This window comes from Phyllostomus hastatus, unplaced genomic scaffold (assembly GCF_019186645.2).
Source record: "Phyllostomus hastatus isolate PE091 unplaced genomic scaffold, TTU_PhHast_1.1 phas_contig_40, whole genome shotgun sequence".
In the NCBI taxonomy this organism is placed as follows: domain Eukaryota; kingdom Metazoa; phylum Chordata; class Mammalia; order Chiroptera; family Phyllostomidae; genus Phyllostomus; species Phyllostomus hastatus.
In genome coordinates, this window is record NW_025333872.1 from 74,725,327 (window position 1) to 74,741,369 (window position 16,043).

The window sequence follows — 16,043 nt, forward strand, 5'->3', positions numbered from 1 at the left end:
TGCACATTTATGTTGGGAGGAGAGCAGAAAGCTGTAGAAAATGTTGAGTAATTTTAAATCCTTTTAGAAAATAAGCAACACAAAATAGATTTGGTAAATGCTTCTACTTCACTGCTCCCATCTGAAATTAAGATATTCACAGCTGAGAAATTAATCTGGCCTGAAAGTGATTATTTTTATAATTAGGAAAGAATACCTTATAATCCACTCCACCGATTATTTTACGAACCAGTTTAAATGTTAGGGCCCAAAGTTGTGTTCTTTCCCATTCGAGAGTATCAGAGTTTATCAAGGATTCACAAACCATCCTAGAAAAAAGAATACCCATTCCAATTACAAAGACAGAAGTTTGCAAGTTCTCTAATAGCCAAGGTCTTTATACCCTGGATATTACATTTGTCATAGTAAGTATTTTTCACAGAAGTACATTATTCAAGCACACTTTTTAAAAATTATGTATAGTATTTTACACATTTTACTCATATAAAAGAATAAACACAAAGTAGAATTAAATAATACTCATTATTTATACTAGAAAGAAATCTATCTAAAGAGAGATGGTTAAACATTTACTCTCTATTAGCTTGTGGCAGACTGTATTTTTCCAAGATGCCTACAAGGTTTTTGATACTCATGCCTTTTAAAATACGGCATTGATATTCCTCCCCTGAAGAGGCTGGAGGACAGTCTACATTCTCTACCCTTAAATCTGGACAGGCCTAAGACCATGGCAAAAGGGATACTGTATGACTTCCAAAGCAAGATGATACAACTTCTACCTAGCCCACTTTTGAATGCTTGCTCTTGGAGTCCACCATGCTTTGGGAAAGTCCATGTCACACAGAGAGGGCATGTGCAGATTCCGGCCAACAGCCCCAACTGAGGTCCCAGATGATAGCCTGGTATCAACCACCAGACATACAAATGGGGAAGCTTTTGTCATGACTGCACTCCTAGCTACCCTCTGACTATAATCATGGGACTCTGAGAAAAAACTGCCTAGGAAGCCCAGTCAACCAGCATTAGCCATGACTGTTAATAATAAAGTGATTATTAATTATTTTAGAGCACGTAGTGTCCAGATGCAACGAAAGTTAACTAGAGCAAACTCTGCAAAGTAAGTGATTTTAGCCCCTGGGCTGAAAGGCAAAGGCAGCCTGTTTCTGAGCTTTTAAATATACACTTCTAAGAATACTGTACCCTAGCCCTGGCCAGGTAGCTCGGTTGGTTAGGGCATCATCCCAACACACCAAAGTTGCAGGTATGATCCCTGGTCAGGGATCATATGGGTTAGTACATTAGCCTCATGAGAATTTAGTGTGAATTGACTACCTAAGAGCCCAATCAATATGAATCCAATGACGTAATGCATCTCTAGACACATATAAGAGGCAATCAATGAATGCATAAATAAATGGAACAACAAATCAATGTTTCTCTCCTTCTCTCTAAAAAAAATCAATCAATAAAAAAATTAATTATATTGTTTCCTAGAAACCAAAACCTGAGGTATTATGGAGAATTGCTTGGTTTTTATAAAAATTGATTGATTGATTTTAGGAGAGAGAGAGAGAGACCCTGATTTGTTGTTTCACTTATTTATGCATTCACTGGTTGATTCTTATACGTGCCCTGACCGGGGATGGAACCTGCAACCTTGGTGTATTGGGGTGATGCTCTAACCAACTGAACTACCCAGCCCAGGGTAATCCCTCCAGCCAGGACTGGAGGATTGTTTGCTGAACCTAACTTCCTTCTTCATTCCCTTACCTTTTACAACAATCTTGACCAATTTACAAGCATTAATTAAAAGAAGAAAATTCTTTAGATTGCTCACACCTGCCATTAAACATACCTGGGTGGAAGAAGGCCAGTCTCGACTGCCATTGCTAAGCAGTCATAAAGAAAAGAAATTCTTTTAGGGCTATGCTGGCCATGAATGAATTTAACAATCCACTGGATGCACTGTTCATGTGATTCCTGGAAAATTAGAAAGTGATTATATTTTAAGTCTAAAGTTATATCTTGTAACTAACAGACAGCTAATACAAACCTGGGAGTATATCAAGACTATGAATGAGATACTCTACTATAAACATTTGTGGATGAAAACAATCTTTAAAAAATAAAAAAATTCAGATTTAGTACTTTAGTTTTATTAAGCTTAAAATCTTACAATTACATATGTTAAACTCCCACCATTTTTATTACATAGGACCTCCAAAATGATTAAGATATCATTAACATATTTGTGGTCAATAGAAAACTCTAACACAGATTGTAAAAGCCACTGTAAACAGAAACCTATTTATTGGCAGATATAAATATTCCTGTCACTGGGGGGATAAACTCATTATGGGTTAGTACATTAGCCTCATGAGAATTTAGTGTGAATTGACTACCTAAGAGCCCAATCAATATGAATCCAATTACGTAACGCATCTCTAGACTTATATAACATGGAATCGGATACACAGAGGTAGTACCATGTCAAAGTCTGTCTTGTAGGATACCCCTGAGAACGGCCTACGTCTTGTTCCTCTGCACCACCCCTGTCCTCACACACACTTCTATTGAGGAATGTATCATGCTGATTTAGAAATGTACATTTTCTTCCTAGCTCCCCATTAGAATGTAATCTTCTGGAAGATAAGGGCCATACTTTACCTCATAACATGTTTAACGAATTATTTAAAATTTTAAATGTTTTGGAAAGATGTTCAACATCACTCAGAGAAATGCAAAATAAAATTATACAGAGATAAAATTTCTTACACTTTAGTTTGGCAAAGATCAAAAAGTTCTGCCCTGGTCAGGTGGCCCAGTTGGTTGGAGCATTGTCCTTTGCACCAAAAGGTTGTGGGTTCAATTCCTAGTCAGGGCACATACCTAGATTGCAGGTTCAATCCCCGATCAGGGATCATATGGGAGGCAACCAATCAATGTTTCTCTCTCACATTGATGTCTCTGTCTCTCTCACCCTCTTTCTCTTTCTCTAAAATCAATAAACATATCCTCCACTGAAGATTTAAAAAAGCCTCTTACCACTTAATTGCTAGGGTATTGGGAATATATACTCTCATATATTGATAATCAGAGTATAAATTGGTGACCCTGATCCATAAAAATCACAAATAAATATACCCTGTGACCCAGCAACACTACTTGAAGGAATCTGTTCTGTGTCCATACATAATACCATTCATTCTACATTGTTTAAGGTAGAAAAAGGTTAGAAGCAACCTAAATGTCAGTCAGAAGGAGTCTAGTTAAATAAAGAAAGGTAAGGCCAAAAGTATATAATATTATATTGCAGGAAAGGAAGAAAGGCTGAAATTTTAACTTTTAGTGGATTTCTATAGAATTACTTTCAGAATTTATTAAGTGGAAAAAAAAAACCCTCAAGGTGTAAATGAACAGAGTACATAGTATATGATTGTTCTTATTTTTTTTTTTTTTTGGTAAGATTTTATTTATTTCTAGAGAGGGGGAAAGGAGGGAGAAAGAAAGGGAAACATCAATGTGTGGTTGCCTCTCATGCATCCCCTACCAGAGACCTGCCTCCCAACCCAGGCACATGCCATGACTGGGAATTGAACCAGTAACCCTTTGGTTCGCAGGACGGTATTCAATCCACTGAGCCACACCAGTCAGGGCCTATAAGATCGCTCTGTAAAAGTGATTTTACATGTGTAAAATACTTCTAGGAGAAAATAAACTGCTCATACTGGCTGCAGGCAGAAAAAAGAACAGGTAATTAAGCAAAGAGAGATGAAAGGCAAAGTATTAATCTGGTCCACCTTTTTGTACTTTTTGCATTTTGTACCATATGAACATATTACCTATTAAAACATAATAAAAAGACCTTTAAAAAAACTAATGTTTTGTCGCTATCTGATCCATGTCTGAGTAACACATCTTACCACCAGCACCTCAACTGCAAACATTTCCCTGCCTGTAATAAATCATGAGAAGAAAACACGTTCCTGGGACATGAGTTCTTCAAGGGTCACACATTTTGTCTTTTTCAAGGAAACATTTCCTAGTGACTGTGCTTTGTTACTAAGTTTTACTGTTCTTTTCCTCATTTCTATTATACCTTTATATCCTTATTATAAAATCATTGTATTCTTATTGTGGCATTTTTGTATCTCTAATATAGTATCTTCACTATATTGTACCAATTCTTTTGTTGAGAAAATAAATGAAATTTTTATCCTTTATAATCCCTAACACAGTTGTTTTCAACTACACCAAATAAATCAAAATAGGATGAAAATAGCATTATATAATCTAACATGGGGGAGATTTTCAACATCTCCCACTTTGTTGGCATCAACTCGATTTCTCTCTTTTTAAAAAAAAATTATTTTAATTGTTGTTGCAGTACAATTTTCTTTTACTCCCAGCCCAGCCCACCCACCCCTCCCCTCCTCCCTCCCATTTCCACCTGCCACTAGTTTTTTATCCATGTGTCTTTTATATTTGTTCCTGTAAACCCTTCCCCTTTTAGCCTGAAATTCCCCTGAAATTCCCTTTCCTCCTCCTCAATACAGACTCTCCATGGGAAGAATACTAATTGGAAAAATGGAAACCAGAATGGACAAACCAAAGATGATGACAATTTTATCTCTTCCTTTCCAGAAAACCTAAACAGCAACATCAAAGTAAATATTAAAAAAAGAAGGGGTCAGAAATCATCAGCTGAATGTATTAAAACTGCAGTACTCACCTGAGGAAGACCACCCCAAAACTGTCTGAAGGCCCCCAAACAGCTAATTAGCTTTGTTTTTTCATCTTCAGGCGTGTCCATAAACATTCTACAAACAAAAATCACATTACCATTACTTGCCAGTAGTTTGAAAAAGGTAACTCAACCTAATCAGAATAGTTATAAACCTCCAAGGCAAAGCTAAGCAAAATCTTACAAAGATACATTCGCGTGAAAACACAAAAATCTGTCATGCAAATACTTACCCAGGGAAAGCCTCTTCTATAATTTCTGTTTTCTGTAAAAAAACAAAAGACAATGATGTAAATTATTTTAAAAAAAATAAGAGGGGCCTCGTCGAGCAAACTATTACAATGTAACACTGGGCAAATCATCTTAATCAGCTCCGTGCAACAAAGTAACAATACCTGCCTAGCCTGTCAAAGTGGGTGCTGTGTATTTTAAGAGGACTTAGAATTTGACAGCAGTTTGAGAATCGCTAAAGCTCCTCACACACACACACGGTGTCACAACAAAGAAGAGACCGGGGACAGATTGTCTGGGAAGGTCCCTAGATCCGAGGCCCCCGTGCGTCCCCCTCGCCCCGCCAGCGTCCTGGATCCCCGGCACTGCACTCACCACCACCTCCTCAAAAATGCTTTGTAGTTGCGTCTCCATCTGCACCATGGCCCCCGCCCTCCTGGGCGCCCGGCTCGCGGCTGGGTGTCAGGCCAGAGCTCCGGCGACGGACCGGCGGAGGGGCGGATACGCCCGCAGGAATTCGCAGGTAGACAGGGTCGCTCTCCACTTCAGACACTCCAACTGAGACAATCCTCTCTGCCGCCCGGCTAACGGCCGGGGCCTGCACGGAAGCGCCGGAAAGTGCCTGGCGCTCTCTCATTACCAAACCCCCAGAAACCAGGGACCCGGCCAGATGGTTCCGCCGGAGAGGAAGGGCGCCCTACGAGGCAGACGAGAGCGCCCCCAAGCGGAGCCTGGAGCCTAAGCCACCCCGAGGCGTTGTCGGGGGCAGGCCGCCACCTCCCGGCTGGAGGGGGATTTGCGGCAGCCTGCAGACTGTGTTGCAACCTGAGTTAACCAGATGATGTCTGTGAGCTACTGACTTGTAGCTCTGTCTGACCTGTAGCCTGGAAACAGGAGTTGAAGCCACACTTTTCTGGACCCTAGGGACTGCATGTCTTCTTAACTATGGTAACCCCAGTAGAGAGCTGAATACACTGCAGGTTTTCAGTGAAACTGAAAAAAAAAAAGAGTAAACGCATCATTGTTGCTTTTCAATTAGAATAATAATACATTTTAAAATTATAATAATCTAAAAATACTTATATTTATCAGCTACTGAATACCTATAGGCTATTTGGTAGGGGGGAGGGTCGAGCAAGGTGACAAAGAGGAAGGCTAACTCCCTGGCGTGGTCAGAGCAGATGTCTAAGTGCACTTGCTGGTGTGCCCCCACCATTTTATTGCTTCAAGCATCAGTTTGACAGGTTCTGGGATCCTAGTCCAACTTTTTCAAGCTGATTTAGGGGCCTTTTCTTTATCCTCAGGTAACACCTTTGTGCATAACTAATAAAATACTTCAATGATGGAATATTTTTTCACTGTTTGCTCCATACTAGACACAACTGGAACCATACAGTATGTACTCTTTTGTGTCTAGTCTCTTTCATACAATATTTATATTTTGAGACTCATTTATGTGTATCAATTTATTGTATGAATATACTACTGCCCTGCCTGGTGTGGCTCTGTGGAATGAGTGCCAGACTATGAACCAAAGGGTCGCTGGTTCAAGATTCCCAGTCAGGCACATGCCTGGGTTTTCAGTGTCAGTCCCCAGTTTGGGGTGCTCAAAAGGCAACCACTCACTGATGTTTCACTCCCTCTTTTTCTCTCTCCCTTCCCCTCTCTCTAAAAATAAGTAAATAAAATCTTTAGAAAATGAATATACTACAGATTATTTATTGATTCACCAGCTGGAAGAGAAGACTTTTATGAGAACTTTAATTTCATAATTTGTGGGCCAATATTTAGAATTTTTATATACCATAGATGATAAAAAAGTGTTGTATGGAAAGTAACCTCACAAGTTGGGGAAGTCATGGTGGGTAGTCATGTCCCAGGCCTATACTATAACTTGACTAGTGAAAGGTTTTAAGCTAGACTTGTCTGTTGTTTTTGTGCCTCTAGGTTAAGATACATGTGAAATACTGGAAAACCTGTGCAAGGGGGTATTAACTTCAAAAGAACACATAATCTTGTTAACTGTCCTATAACTCAATCCCTACCCTGCTTTTTTTCCCACTTCTATGTAATCTTCATTATGTTCCCTTATAAATTTCAAATGCATAAAAGAAGCTGCAAAACTGTTATTCTATGGTGGATAAGAGAATTGTCTGCCAATGTTGGGAACAGGGAAATTAAGAACTAAATTTTAACCTTAATAGACAAGAACCACATTGTAGCTGAAAAGAAATGATAAAAGAGACAGAGTACAGTTAAAGCAAACATCCTGTGTCTAGCAGACGCTCTCCCCTGGGTAGGCTAGATAAGCAGTGCTTTGTAGTTTTTTTAATGAGAAAATAGAAAACTAGCTAGCTAGAGCCAGGAGATTACTAGGTTAATGAACAAACATCCTGCCTTCCCGCCTTATGCAAGAATGCTTGGTTTGAAATTCCCGCGTGCGGTCTTTGTAAGCGAATTACTAACTGCCACGTCTGCTTCTGGTATAACGCTTGCTTGCCCGCCCATATATAAGAACGTAGTTGTAAGCGCTCGGCGCGTCTCTCGTTTGCAGCTCCTTGCGGGCACTGTGTCGCTGGACACTTTGAGAGTTCGCCCCTGTGCAGGTTAAACTTGGCCAATAAAGTAACATCTTTGATACCCTGAAAGTCTCCGATATTTGTTCTCGAGTTTGCTGGATGCTACACCAGCATGTGTCAACTCATAAAAATTCTCTACAGGTTTTTGACTCACACAACTACTTGATGCAGCGGGCAGGTTTCAGACAAAGCCTTCCCAGGACCACCCTGAGGGCTGGGACCAGGTGCTAGGTACAAACAAGGGCCCATTGTCCCCAGGGCTTTGCAACGGGTGACCTGGGGTGAGTTTCTCCTGGAATTCCAGGCATTCTTGCTTTAAGTAGCAGGCCATGACTTTATTTGATTTGTTCTTAGAAAATCCTCGAGGTGGATGAGTGTTGTGATAGCCCAGGAAAAGGGGAAGAAAGGGGGCTGCTGCTTTTAATTTTGTTCTTTTTCATTAGATTACTTAGTAAACAAAATCTTTGCTGGTTAAATGAGATACTGAACTCTCTTTAGTTCCCAGAGATAAAGAACTCATGCTTCCTGATCTGAATAACAGTGATGTGGCAATAGTTGTTCAGACCCTGACTGTGGAGTGGCGGAGGGTCCAGTGCAGTAGCGCAGCCAATGACGGAGAAGCCAGAGGGAGCCCTGGAGGAAGGGCAGATTTCCCTGGAAAGGGTGCACCTCAAGGAAGATGCCCAAGAGAAGGGCCTCTACCTTGGAAAGTGTCGAGATTTGGTCCATGTCAGGTAACTTTTTGCCTTACTTGGGTTTTCTTAGGGGACTGAATCTTGGTGTTTCCTGAGAGGCTAAAGCAATCCTACAGGGACAACCACTGCATTTGTGTCACCTGGACACATGCATGTAAGGACCAGTTTTCCCTAGAAGTTGGTTCAGACTCTGCAGATATCAAAAGTAACAGGGGAAATCATGCCTCTGGGCCAAAAAGGCCCATTATAGTTAGCCTCCCACGTATGACTAAGAGGGCCGAGATGAGGATTCTTTGATACTTCTAAATTAATTTTTGTGTGCATAATTAGAAAAAGCTGTCTGTAAAATTAGGCAGAATGAAAGAAAAAAATAACTTGCAGAGACTATGTTAGAACCTAGAAAGCTTCCTTTTCTAAGCTAAAAGAAAAAGGACTTGGATAATGGATCAACCTATGATATCTTTTAGGTGTCTACCTAATTCTTTGTGGAATGTAATGTGTCTGTCCTCAGTTTACAAGGGAGAAGGTCATTTGGAACTTGACTTGTCAAGAGTATATATAAACTGCAAATGCCTCCAAAACAAAATTTGGATCGAACTGTTCTGTTTGTGTCTGTCTGTGTTTGTCTATATATGTACACTGTAAGTGTGAGATAATTTTCTACCTCTGGATAGTATTGTTAAAATTAAGTTAAAGACAAGTGCTTGTAAGGATTGGATATTCTGAAATTCTGAGAAATACAGAAACTAAATCAAATGCTTTTCAAGGTCACGTGATCTAAGATTAATTCCTAGTAAATAAAAGCTAGCTTAAGTTTTCATGTTAGTAATTGACTTATATCTATGAACAATATTTCTACAAGTTATAAAATGTCCAAACTAAAGAATGTCAATTGGTTGCTTCTTAGTTTGTATTAGATACTGAGATTTTAAGGGTTAAAATCTCAATATATGTAGGAAACTTCTAGAGTACATTGTGTGGTTAAACAATGGTTGTAAATTAAATGGATAGTTGGGGCTTCGGGAAACCAAGATGACCACTCAGTTCTCCCCTGGTCCCTGGCTCCCATTTCTCAGTTTTGCATCCCTTTGTACACCACAGCGCAGTTACACTGGACTTAGACCAAGAAACTAATGTGCAGACATTATTGAAAGGAGATCTCTTACACCACTGCCAAGTTTTGATCAAGTCAAAAATGCCAACTGGGTAACTGCTTCCTTTCACAGTGAGCCCCTAGGAGACAAAGACTTTAGATAATTGATTTTTAAAAAAGATTAAATAAAAGACTCTCTTCAGTTTCCTTGGGAGGGATATTATCTGGCACCTATCAATGAGTGGACATCGAGCCCTGTCTAGAAACATCGAATTCTCCTTGAGGAAAAGAAACCACCAACAACAGAGGTGGACAGCTGGCCTGAGGCACTGATAAGGCTTGTACACCCACAGACTGACGTTTGTGGATGAAAGGGGCCACAGATTCAGGGGAGGCCTGCTTGACGGCCTTACTGAGTCTGTACTCAGAGACCTAAAGTAACCACTTAGGAAGGTCTGAAATGAATACTTTTTAACTAAAAGCAATTCAGGGCAGGTAGTCATGTCCTAGGACAGTATTTTTCTCTAACAAAGGTCAATCTTTACCTATCTGTCTTTTGCATATAGTATAATATTCTTGATAACATGCCTTTGGAGTAACAAAATAATCCCCCTCACCCCTCATTATTTTTATCATGGTAATTGTTAACTGTTAACTATCTTGTACCTGCCTACGTAAAAGAAGTATGTGTTTATCATTTTACTTTTTATTCAGTTCCAGAGGTTTCCTCACTTTGCTTTCTCCCACCTCCCTAATCTGTCATTGATGGATTTCATGTAACCCACTTATATATCTTCTTTTTTATTGTAATGTATAAAATAAATGCAGAACTGCCATTTTTCTGGAGCATTTTCTCAATTTGTTGAGGTTTTGCTTCCTGGCAATTGTCATCAGTTTGGCTGAGATAAACTCATAAAAATCCTTATGGGTTTGAACATATTTTGCATTGACATATTGAGCTCAGAATGTATTTTGTTTGATATTTTTACCTATTTGTTAATGATATTACTCATAATAATACTTACATTTGTTCTTTAGGTTTTTTTATACAGTCCAACCATTTATGACTGCTGAACATAAATAAAATATCTGTTAATACTCTTTTCATGGCTTATGTAGATGTTACACTAGATGTTAAATACAAAAAAAATGAGAAGGCGGCAAAATCTATTCAGATCATGATAGTTCATAAAATAGAAAAAAAATCCAGAGTGTTTTTTCACAATAAAGTCCATAAGACCTGACTCCTTTCCATTTCCCTTCCCTTCCCTTTTTGGGAAAAATTCAGCCTCCACTCAGATGCCCTTCCCCAGTGTCAACAAGACGATATCACTGAGACTCCCTCAGAATGCACCCTCCTAGAGCTGTGAGACCGTGCTGTCTGACCGAAAGGTTGGTTATCAGTGCATTATTCAGGTAATCATTTTTTAAAGATTTTATTTATTTATTTTTAGAGAGAGGGGAAGGGAGGGATGAAGAGAGGGAAACATTGATTCGTTGTCTCTCACACGCCCCCTACTGGGGACTGGCTAGCCCCGCAGGCTTGTGCCCTGACTGAATATGGGCCTTTGGGTTCGAGGGTCGCACTCAATGCACTGAGCCACACCAACAAGGGCTGGTTGTTTTTATTTTTTATTTTTTTAACCGAAGGGGGAACTGTGGACAAAAATGGTGTTTTATGGAAAGTAGCTTCACAGGATGATCTGACAATAAATTAATAACCCGGCAGACCATGGTGGGTAGTCATGCCCAGGCCTACAACTTATCTGGTGAAAGGATTTAAGCAAGCTCTGTCCATTCTTCTTGTTCGTTAGTGAAAAGTTTCATTCATTCATTCATTTAAATCCTCACCTGAGAATATGTTATTGATTTTAGAGAGAGAAGAAGGGGTGGTGGGGCAGAGAGAGAGACATCAATCATGAACACCCAATCTAGGTATGTGCCCTGATTAGGCATTGAACCCACAACCTTTTTGGTGCATAGAATAACATTCCAAGCAACTGAGCCACCCAGCCAGGGCTTTAGTGAAAGATTCTAAGCCAGCCCTGTTAATTGTTCTTGTGCAGCTATGTTAACACACCTTTGAAATGACAGCAGTAATACACCTGGAGGTGGTAACCACCCTAAAGAAAGCACTTAACCTTGTATTCCAATCCCTGCCCTGCTTTCCCCCACCTTCATGTAATCTTCCTTAGGTTCCCTCCTTAATTTCAAATGTATAAGAGAAATTGCAAAACTGTTATTCTCTGGAGCATTTTAGATCTTGCTTCTGGAAATTGTCATTTTTGGCTCAAATAAACTTATAGAAATTCTCTACAGGTTTGGACATTTCTTATGTCAATACTCTTACTCTGAAGAATGAGTACTCAGTGCTCCTGGACACCCCTCACCTATCCTCCCTCTCCAGCCCACCCTTGTATCAAAATGTGCTGGCTGGACAATTACAGACTATTTATGTTGTTTTGACCTTATAGTTATTATTCACACGTTAGCAACACAGTACCTTGTGATTCCACTTTCCTGTCCTATCCAAGTTTTTGTTTTGTTTTTGGAGTTAATAATTATCTAATTTTTTTCTTGGCTTCATTTTGAATGTGCCTATTGTTAATCCATCCAGAAACCTCTGCTTGGTGTGTTAATTTCCTGTCAGGAACATCAGACACACAAAGTATTCACCAGTTTTATCTTCCTCTTGGGGATACCCCTCCTGGAACCTTTGCCAGCTCTGCCTGTCTGGAATGGCTGTATTCTAAGTCTGCCTCCCAGCTACCGCCCAGGGATAGCATCTGGCAATTCTCTTTTTCTCTCCCGTATACATTCTTTGTTAGCTCAGTCCCATGTCTCCCTCTTCCTCAATTTACTCCCTTGTTGGGGGATGGAGGAAAGCACATTTTCCTTTAACTTCCTCAAAAATACTATTTTTTTATTCCCTACTTATTATTTTTGAAAAAAATTTAAGCCTGGAGAAAAATTGCAAGAATTTCACAATCAACACACATATTTTTAACATTTCACAACATTTTCTATTTCTTTGCCTCTTCTCTTTTTCTCTCTTCCATCTGTCCTCTTCTCTACTAATCAAATCTCTATGTGGACCATTTCAGAATTATTTACAGACATGACTTCACCCTGAAACACTTCACCATGTGCCTTCTGAAAGTCATGTGCATAAAACCCAACTTCCGTAACCATGGCACACTTGCCACAGTCAAGAAATTTAACATCAGTACAATACTACCATCGAAAATATATTCATACTTATATTTCCGCAGTTGTCTCAATAATGTCCTTCATTTATCTTTTTTTTATCTTCCATCCAGGATCCAACTGAGGCTCTTGCATTGCATTTAGTTGTTAAGTTTCTGCTGTCCTTGAACCAGAACAGTTCACTAACCATTTCTTTCCCCTACTTTTCATAAAATTGACATTTTTGAAGATTCCATGCCAGTTTTTTTTTTCAGGATACTTTTCAACTTGGATTTGTCTCATGTCTCATTATTATATTCAAGTTAAACATATTTTATTTTCTGCAGTTATGCTCTATAAGTCATGTTGTATCTTTAAAAGTGCTGTTTCTTAGAAGGTTTAGCTCTTTGCCTTTGAGACACTGATGTGAACCCTATAGAAAACATATGTCATGTGTACACATATGCATATATGTACACATGTATGCAAATAAAGTTTGTGCACAATTGCAAGTCTTTCACAGACCTTCCTCTGGAGCCTGTTCATGCAAGTGCATGTAACTTGGCAAAGCCTGTGCTGTAAGCACAACTGGCCTGGGGGAGAGACCCATGCTCCCGTTGCTCAAAAACAATGCTCGAGTTACTTTTTAAGTCACATAATTCTTTAAAAAAATATTTTACCTATTTATTATTAAAGAAACAGGAAGGGAGGGAGAAAGAGAAGGAGAGAAACGTTGATAGGTTGCATCTCACATGCCCTCCATTTGGGGACCTGGTCCAAAACCCAGGCATGTGCCCTGACTGAGAATCAAACCAGTGACCTTTTGGTTTGCAGGCTAATGCTCAATCCACTGAGTCACACCAGCTGGGGTTAAGTCATGTAATTTTTATTAGAAATGGATGATGGTCCCCTAAACAAGGTTCTTGTGGTTTGTACAGATTTGTTAAAATGTGAACATTTTCTAACTGTCTTGTCCGGTAGAAACCATTATTTTTCAGCATGTTGTGTTTTACTCCTGTAAAAATTATTCCTTTATTGTTACATTCATAATACTGATACTTACATGTAAGTTGTCCCTGTTGCCAAAAAAAGGAGGGTATACTTACCTCAGAGTCTCCTTAATGTTGTACAATCACACTCTGGCTCTTATTTCTGATGTAGCAAGCCATTTTGTTTTTCCATTGCAGATACACAACTGTTTCCTCATTTTTATTTTTTATTGTTTTTCAAGTACAGTTGTCTCCATGTTCTTCCCTCTACTACCCCCCCCCCCACCTGCACCAATGCCACCCATCCCCACCTCCCTCCCTTGATCCTACCCCCTTTGGCTTTGTCTTGTGCCCTTTATACATGTTCCTTAACAAATTCCCCTATTTCCCCCATTATCCCTCTCCCCACTTCCCCTCTGGTTATTGTCAGTCTGTTCTTTATTTCAATGTCTCTGTTTATATTTTGCTTACTTGTTTGTTTTGTTGATCAGGTTTTCCTTATAGGTGTGATCATATGGTGGTATGTGTCTTTCACCACCTGACTTATTTCACTTAGCATAATGCTCTTCAGTTCCATCCATGCTAACCAATGGAGCCACCCGGCCAGGGATACAGCAGGATTTTAAAGAGCCAAGATGTGCAGCAAAAAGAAAGAAGGAACTCCTACACACATTGTCCCCTTAAAATGCTGCTGTAGCCCTGGCCGGGTGGCCCAGGTGGCTCAGTTGGTTAAAGTGTTGTCTTGATATGCCAAGGTTGTGGGTTCGATACCCTTTCAGGGCACATACAAGAATCAACCAATGAATGCACAAATAAGTGGAACAGCAAATCACTGTTTTTCTCCATCCCCCTTCCCTTCTCTCTCCCTTCCTCTCTGTCTAAAATCAATTAATAACAAAACAAAATGTTGCTGAAATTGTAGAGGACATAGCTCAAACAGTAATAAACAATGACAGTTTAGAAAAGAAAATGTTACCTCTTAAGGTACTGTTATGGGCTGACTTGTTCCCCCCAATTCATATTTGAATTCCTAACTACCAGTATTGCAGAATGTGACTGTATTTGGAAAAAGAGTCTTTAAAGAAGGTCATTAGGTTAAAATGAGGTCCTAATCTAATATAACTGGCAGACTTATGGGGACAGAAGATTGTGACAGAGACAGATGCTGGATAGGTTAATGCGCAGAGAGACAGCCATGTGAAGGCAGAGGAGAAGGCAGACTTTTGAAAGTCAAGCATGGAGGTCTTAGAAGTAACTAACCCTTGGTCTTGGACTTCCAGCCTCCAGAACTGTAAGAAAATAAATTCATGATGTTTAAGCCACCCTGTCTTGGATACCTTATTATGGCAACTCTAGAAACTACTGTAGGTACTTTTCTGAATCCCCTGAGAAAAGTGTATTATTTTCTTCTCATTCCCCTAGTACTTCATTAATATCACTAGTATAGCCCAAATAACATGGTATTGTCATTAAAAATGTCTGTTTCTTCTATCAGACTAAAGCTGTGTAGATTAGATATGGAAACTGAACATTTTTGCATCTCTGAACACCTGGTGTGAAATCTGGGGCTTGGTGGTACTCAGTTATTATTTGTTATTCAAGATTGAATAAAGGCATCTAAGTCACATTCCTTCATGGGCAAGGCTTCCTTGGAGGAAACAGCTATTTCTGAAGTATTGGATGTAGAGAAAGAGTTGGATCACATACAAAGTTATCCTTTAAAGTTTTTATAATTATAACAAGTTTTTCACTAGACATTTATGAGGTAGACTTGGACCTCCAAGGTTATTCAGCAAGTGTTCACGGAATGGCTTCTAGGTGGTGGCCATTGTGCTGGCCCCTGGAGCACAAGGGCAAGCCCAGACTAACCTAGTCTCTGCCCCCATGGAGCCGACATACCAGAGTGGGTGCAAGTGGTTTCTTTTGGTGGAGGGGGAGAGGTTTGCGATGTTTTGGTAAATAAGCCAGTTTCTGCCGGGGTTCAAGAAGTAAAATGAACCCACAGCCTATACCTTCCTGAACTGGGACTTGTGGGGCCCAGCCTTGGAGAACTCGGGTACACAGTGGCACCGAGGTTTCAGATGTATCTTCCGGGGATATCTCTAGAATTTGAATCATGAATGAGGTCCTCTTGAGAACATTAAAAACAAGAAGAGTCTATGAAAGCTTACAACATTTTTGGAAATAAAATTATTTCCGAGTGTTGAAGTGAACAAGAGATGGCTGCTGGCACTGTAGCACTAGTTGGGCAGGTTGCTGCATTGGTGGCAGGTAAGAGAGGTCGTCCTCCAGGAGCCATGGCCAGCCATGGAGCTGTGGGCAGTGGTGCCACAGGAGGTATCAGGTAGGTTCTCACTGTCTGAATCATTAGAGGCACTAATATACGGGTCAAGTGACAAGCTAATGCAGGTTTCTTTGGTTAAGTACCTGGTTAGTTGCCAGGCTTTGAAACTTGGAAGAATTAAGGGGCTAGATCAGGGATCAGCAATACTGCAAAGAGCCCATTAGCAAATATTTTAAGCTTTG

At 39.8% G+C, this 16,043-nt stretch overlaps 1 protein-coding gene across 2 annotated transcripts in view; it reads right to left on the bottom strand.

Moving 5' to 3' along the window:
• The window catches only part of MED23 (mediator complex subunit 23), a 44,143-nt gene extending 38,519 nt beyond the window's left edge, over positions 1-5,624 (bottom strand). For both annotated transcript variants that reach the window (XM_045843518.1, XM_045843517.1), the window contains exons 1-5: positions 5,351-5,624; positions 4,978-5,009; positions 4,733-4,820; positions 1,856-1,980; positions 197-308 (exon numbers count right to left, since the gene is read on the bottom strand). In XM_045843518.1, the coding sequence (XP_045699474.1) occupies positions 197-308; positions 1,856-1,980; positions 4,733-4,820; positions 4,978-5,009; positions 5,351-5,398 (405 nt within the window). In that variant the 5' untranslated portion in view covers positions 5,399-5,624. The remainder of the gene's footprint in view (positions 1-196; positions 309-1,855; positions 1,981-4,732; positions 4,821-4,977; positions 5,010-5,350) is intronic.
• Positions 5,625-16,043: the final 10,419 nt, after the last annotated feature.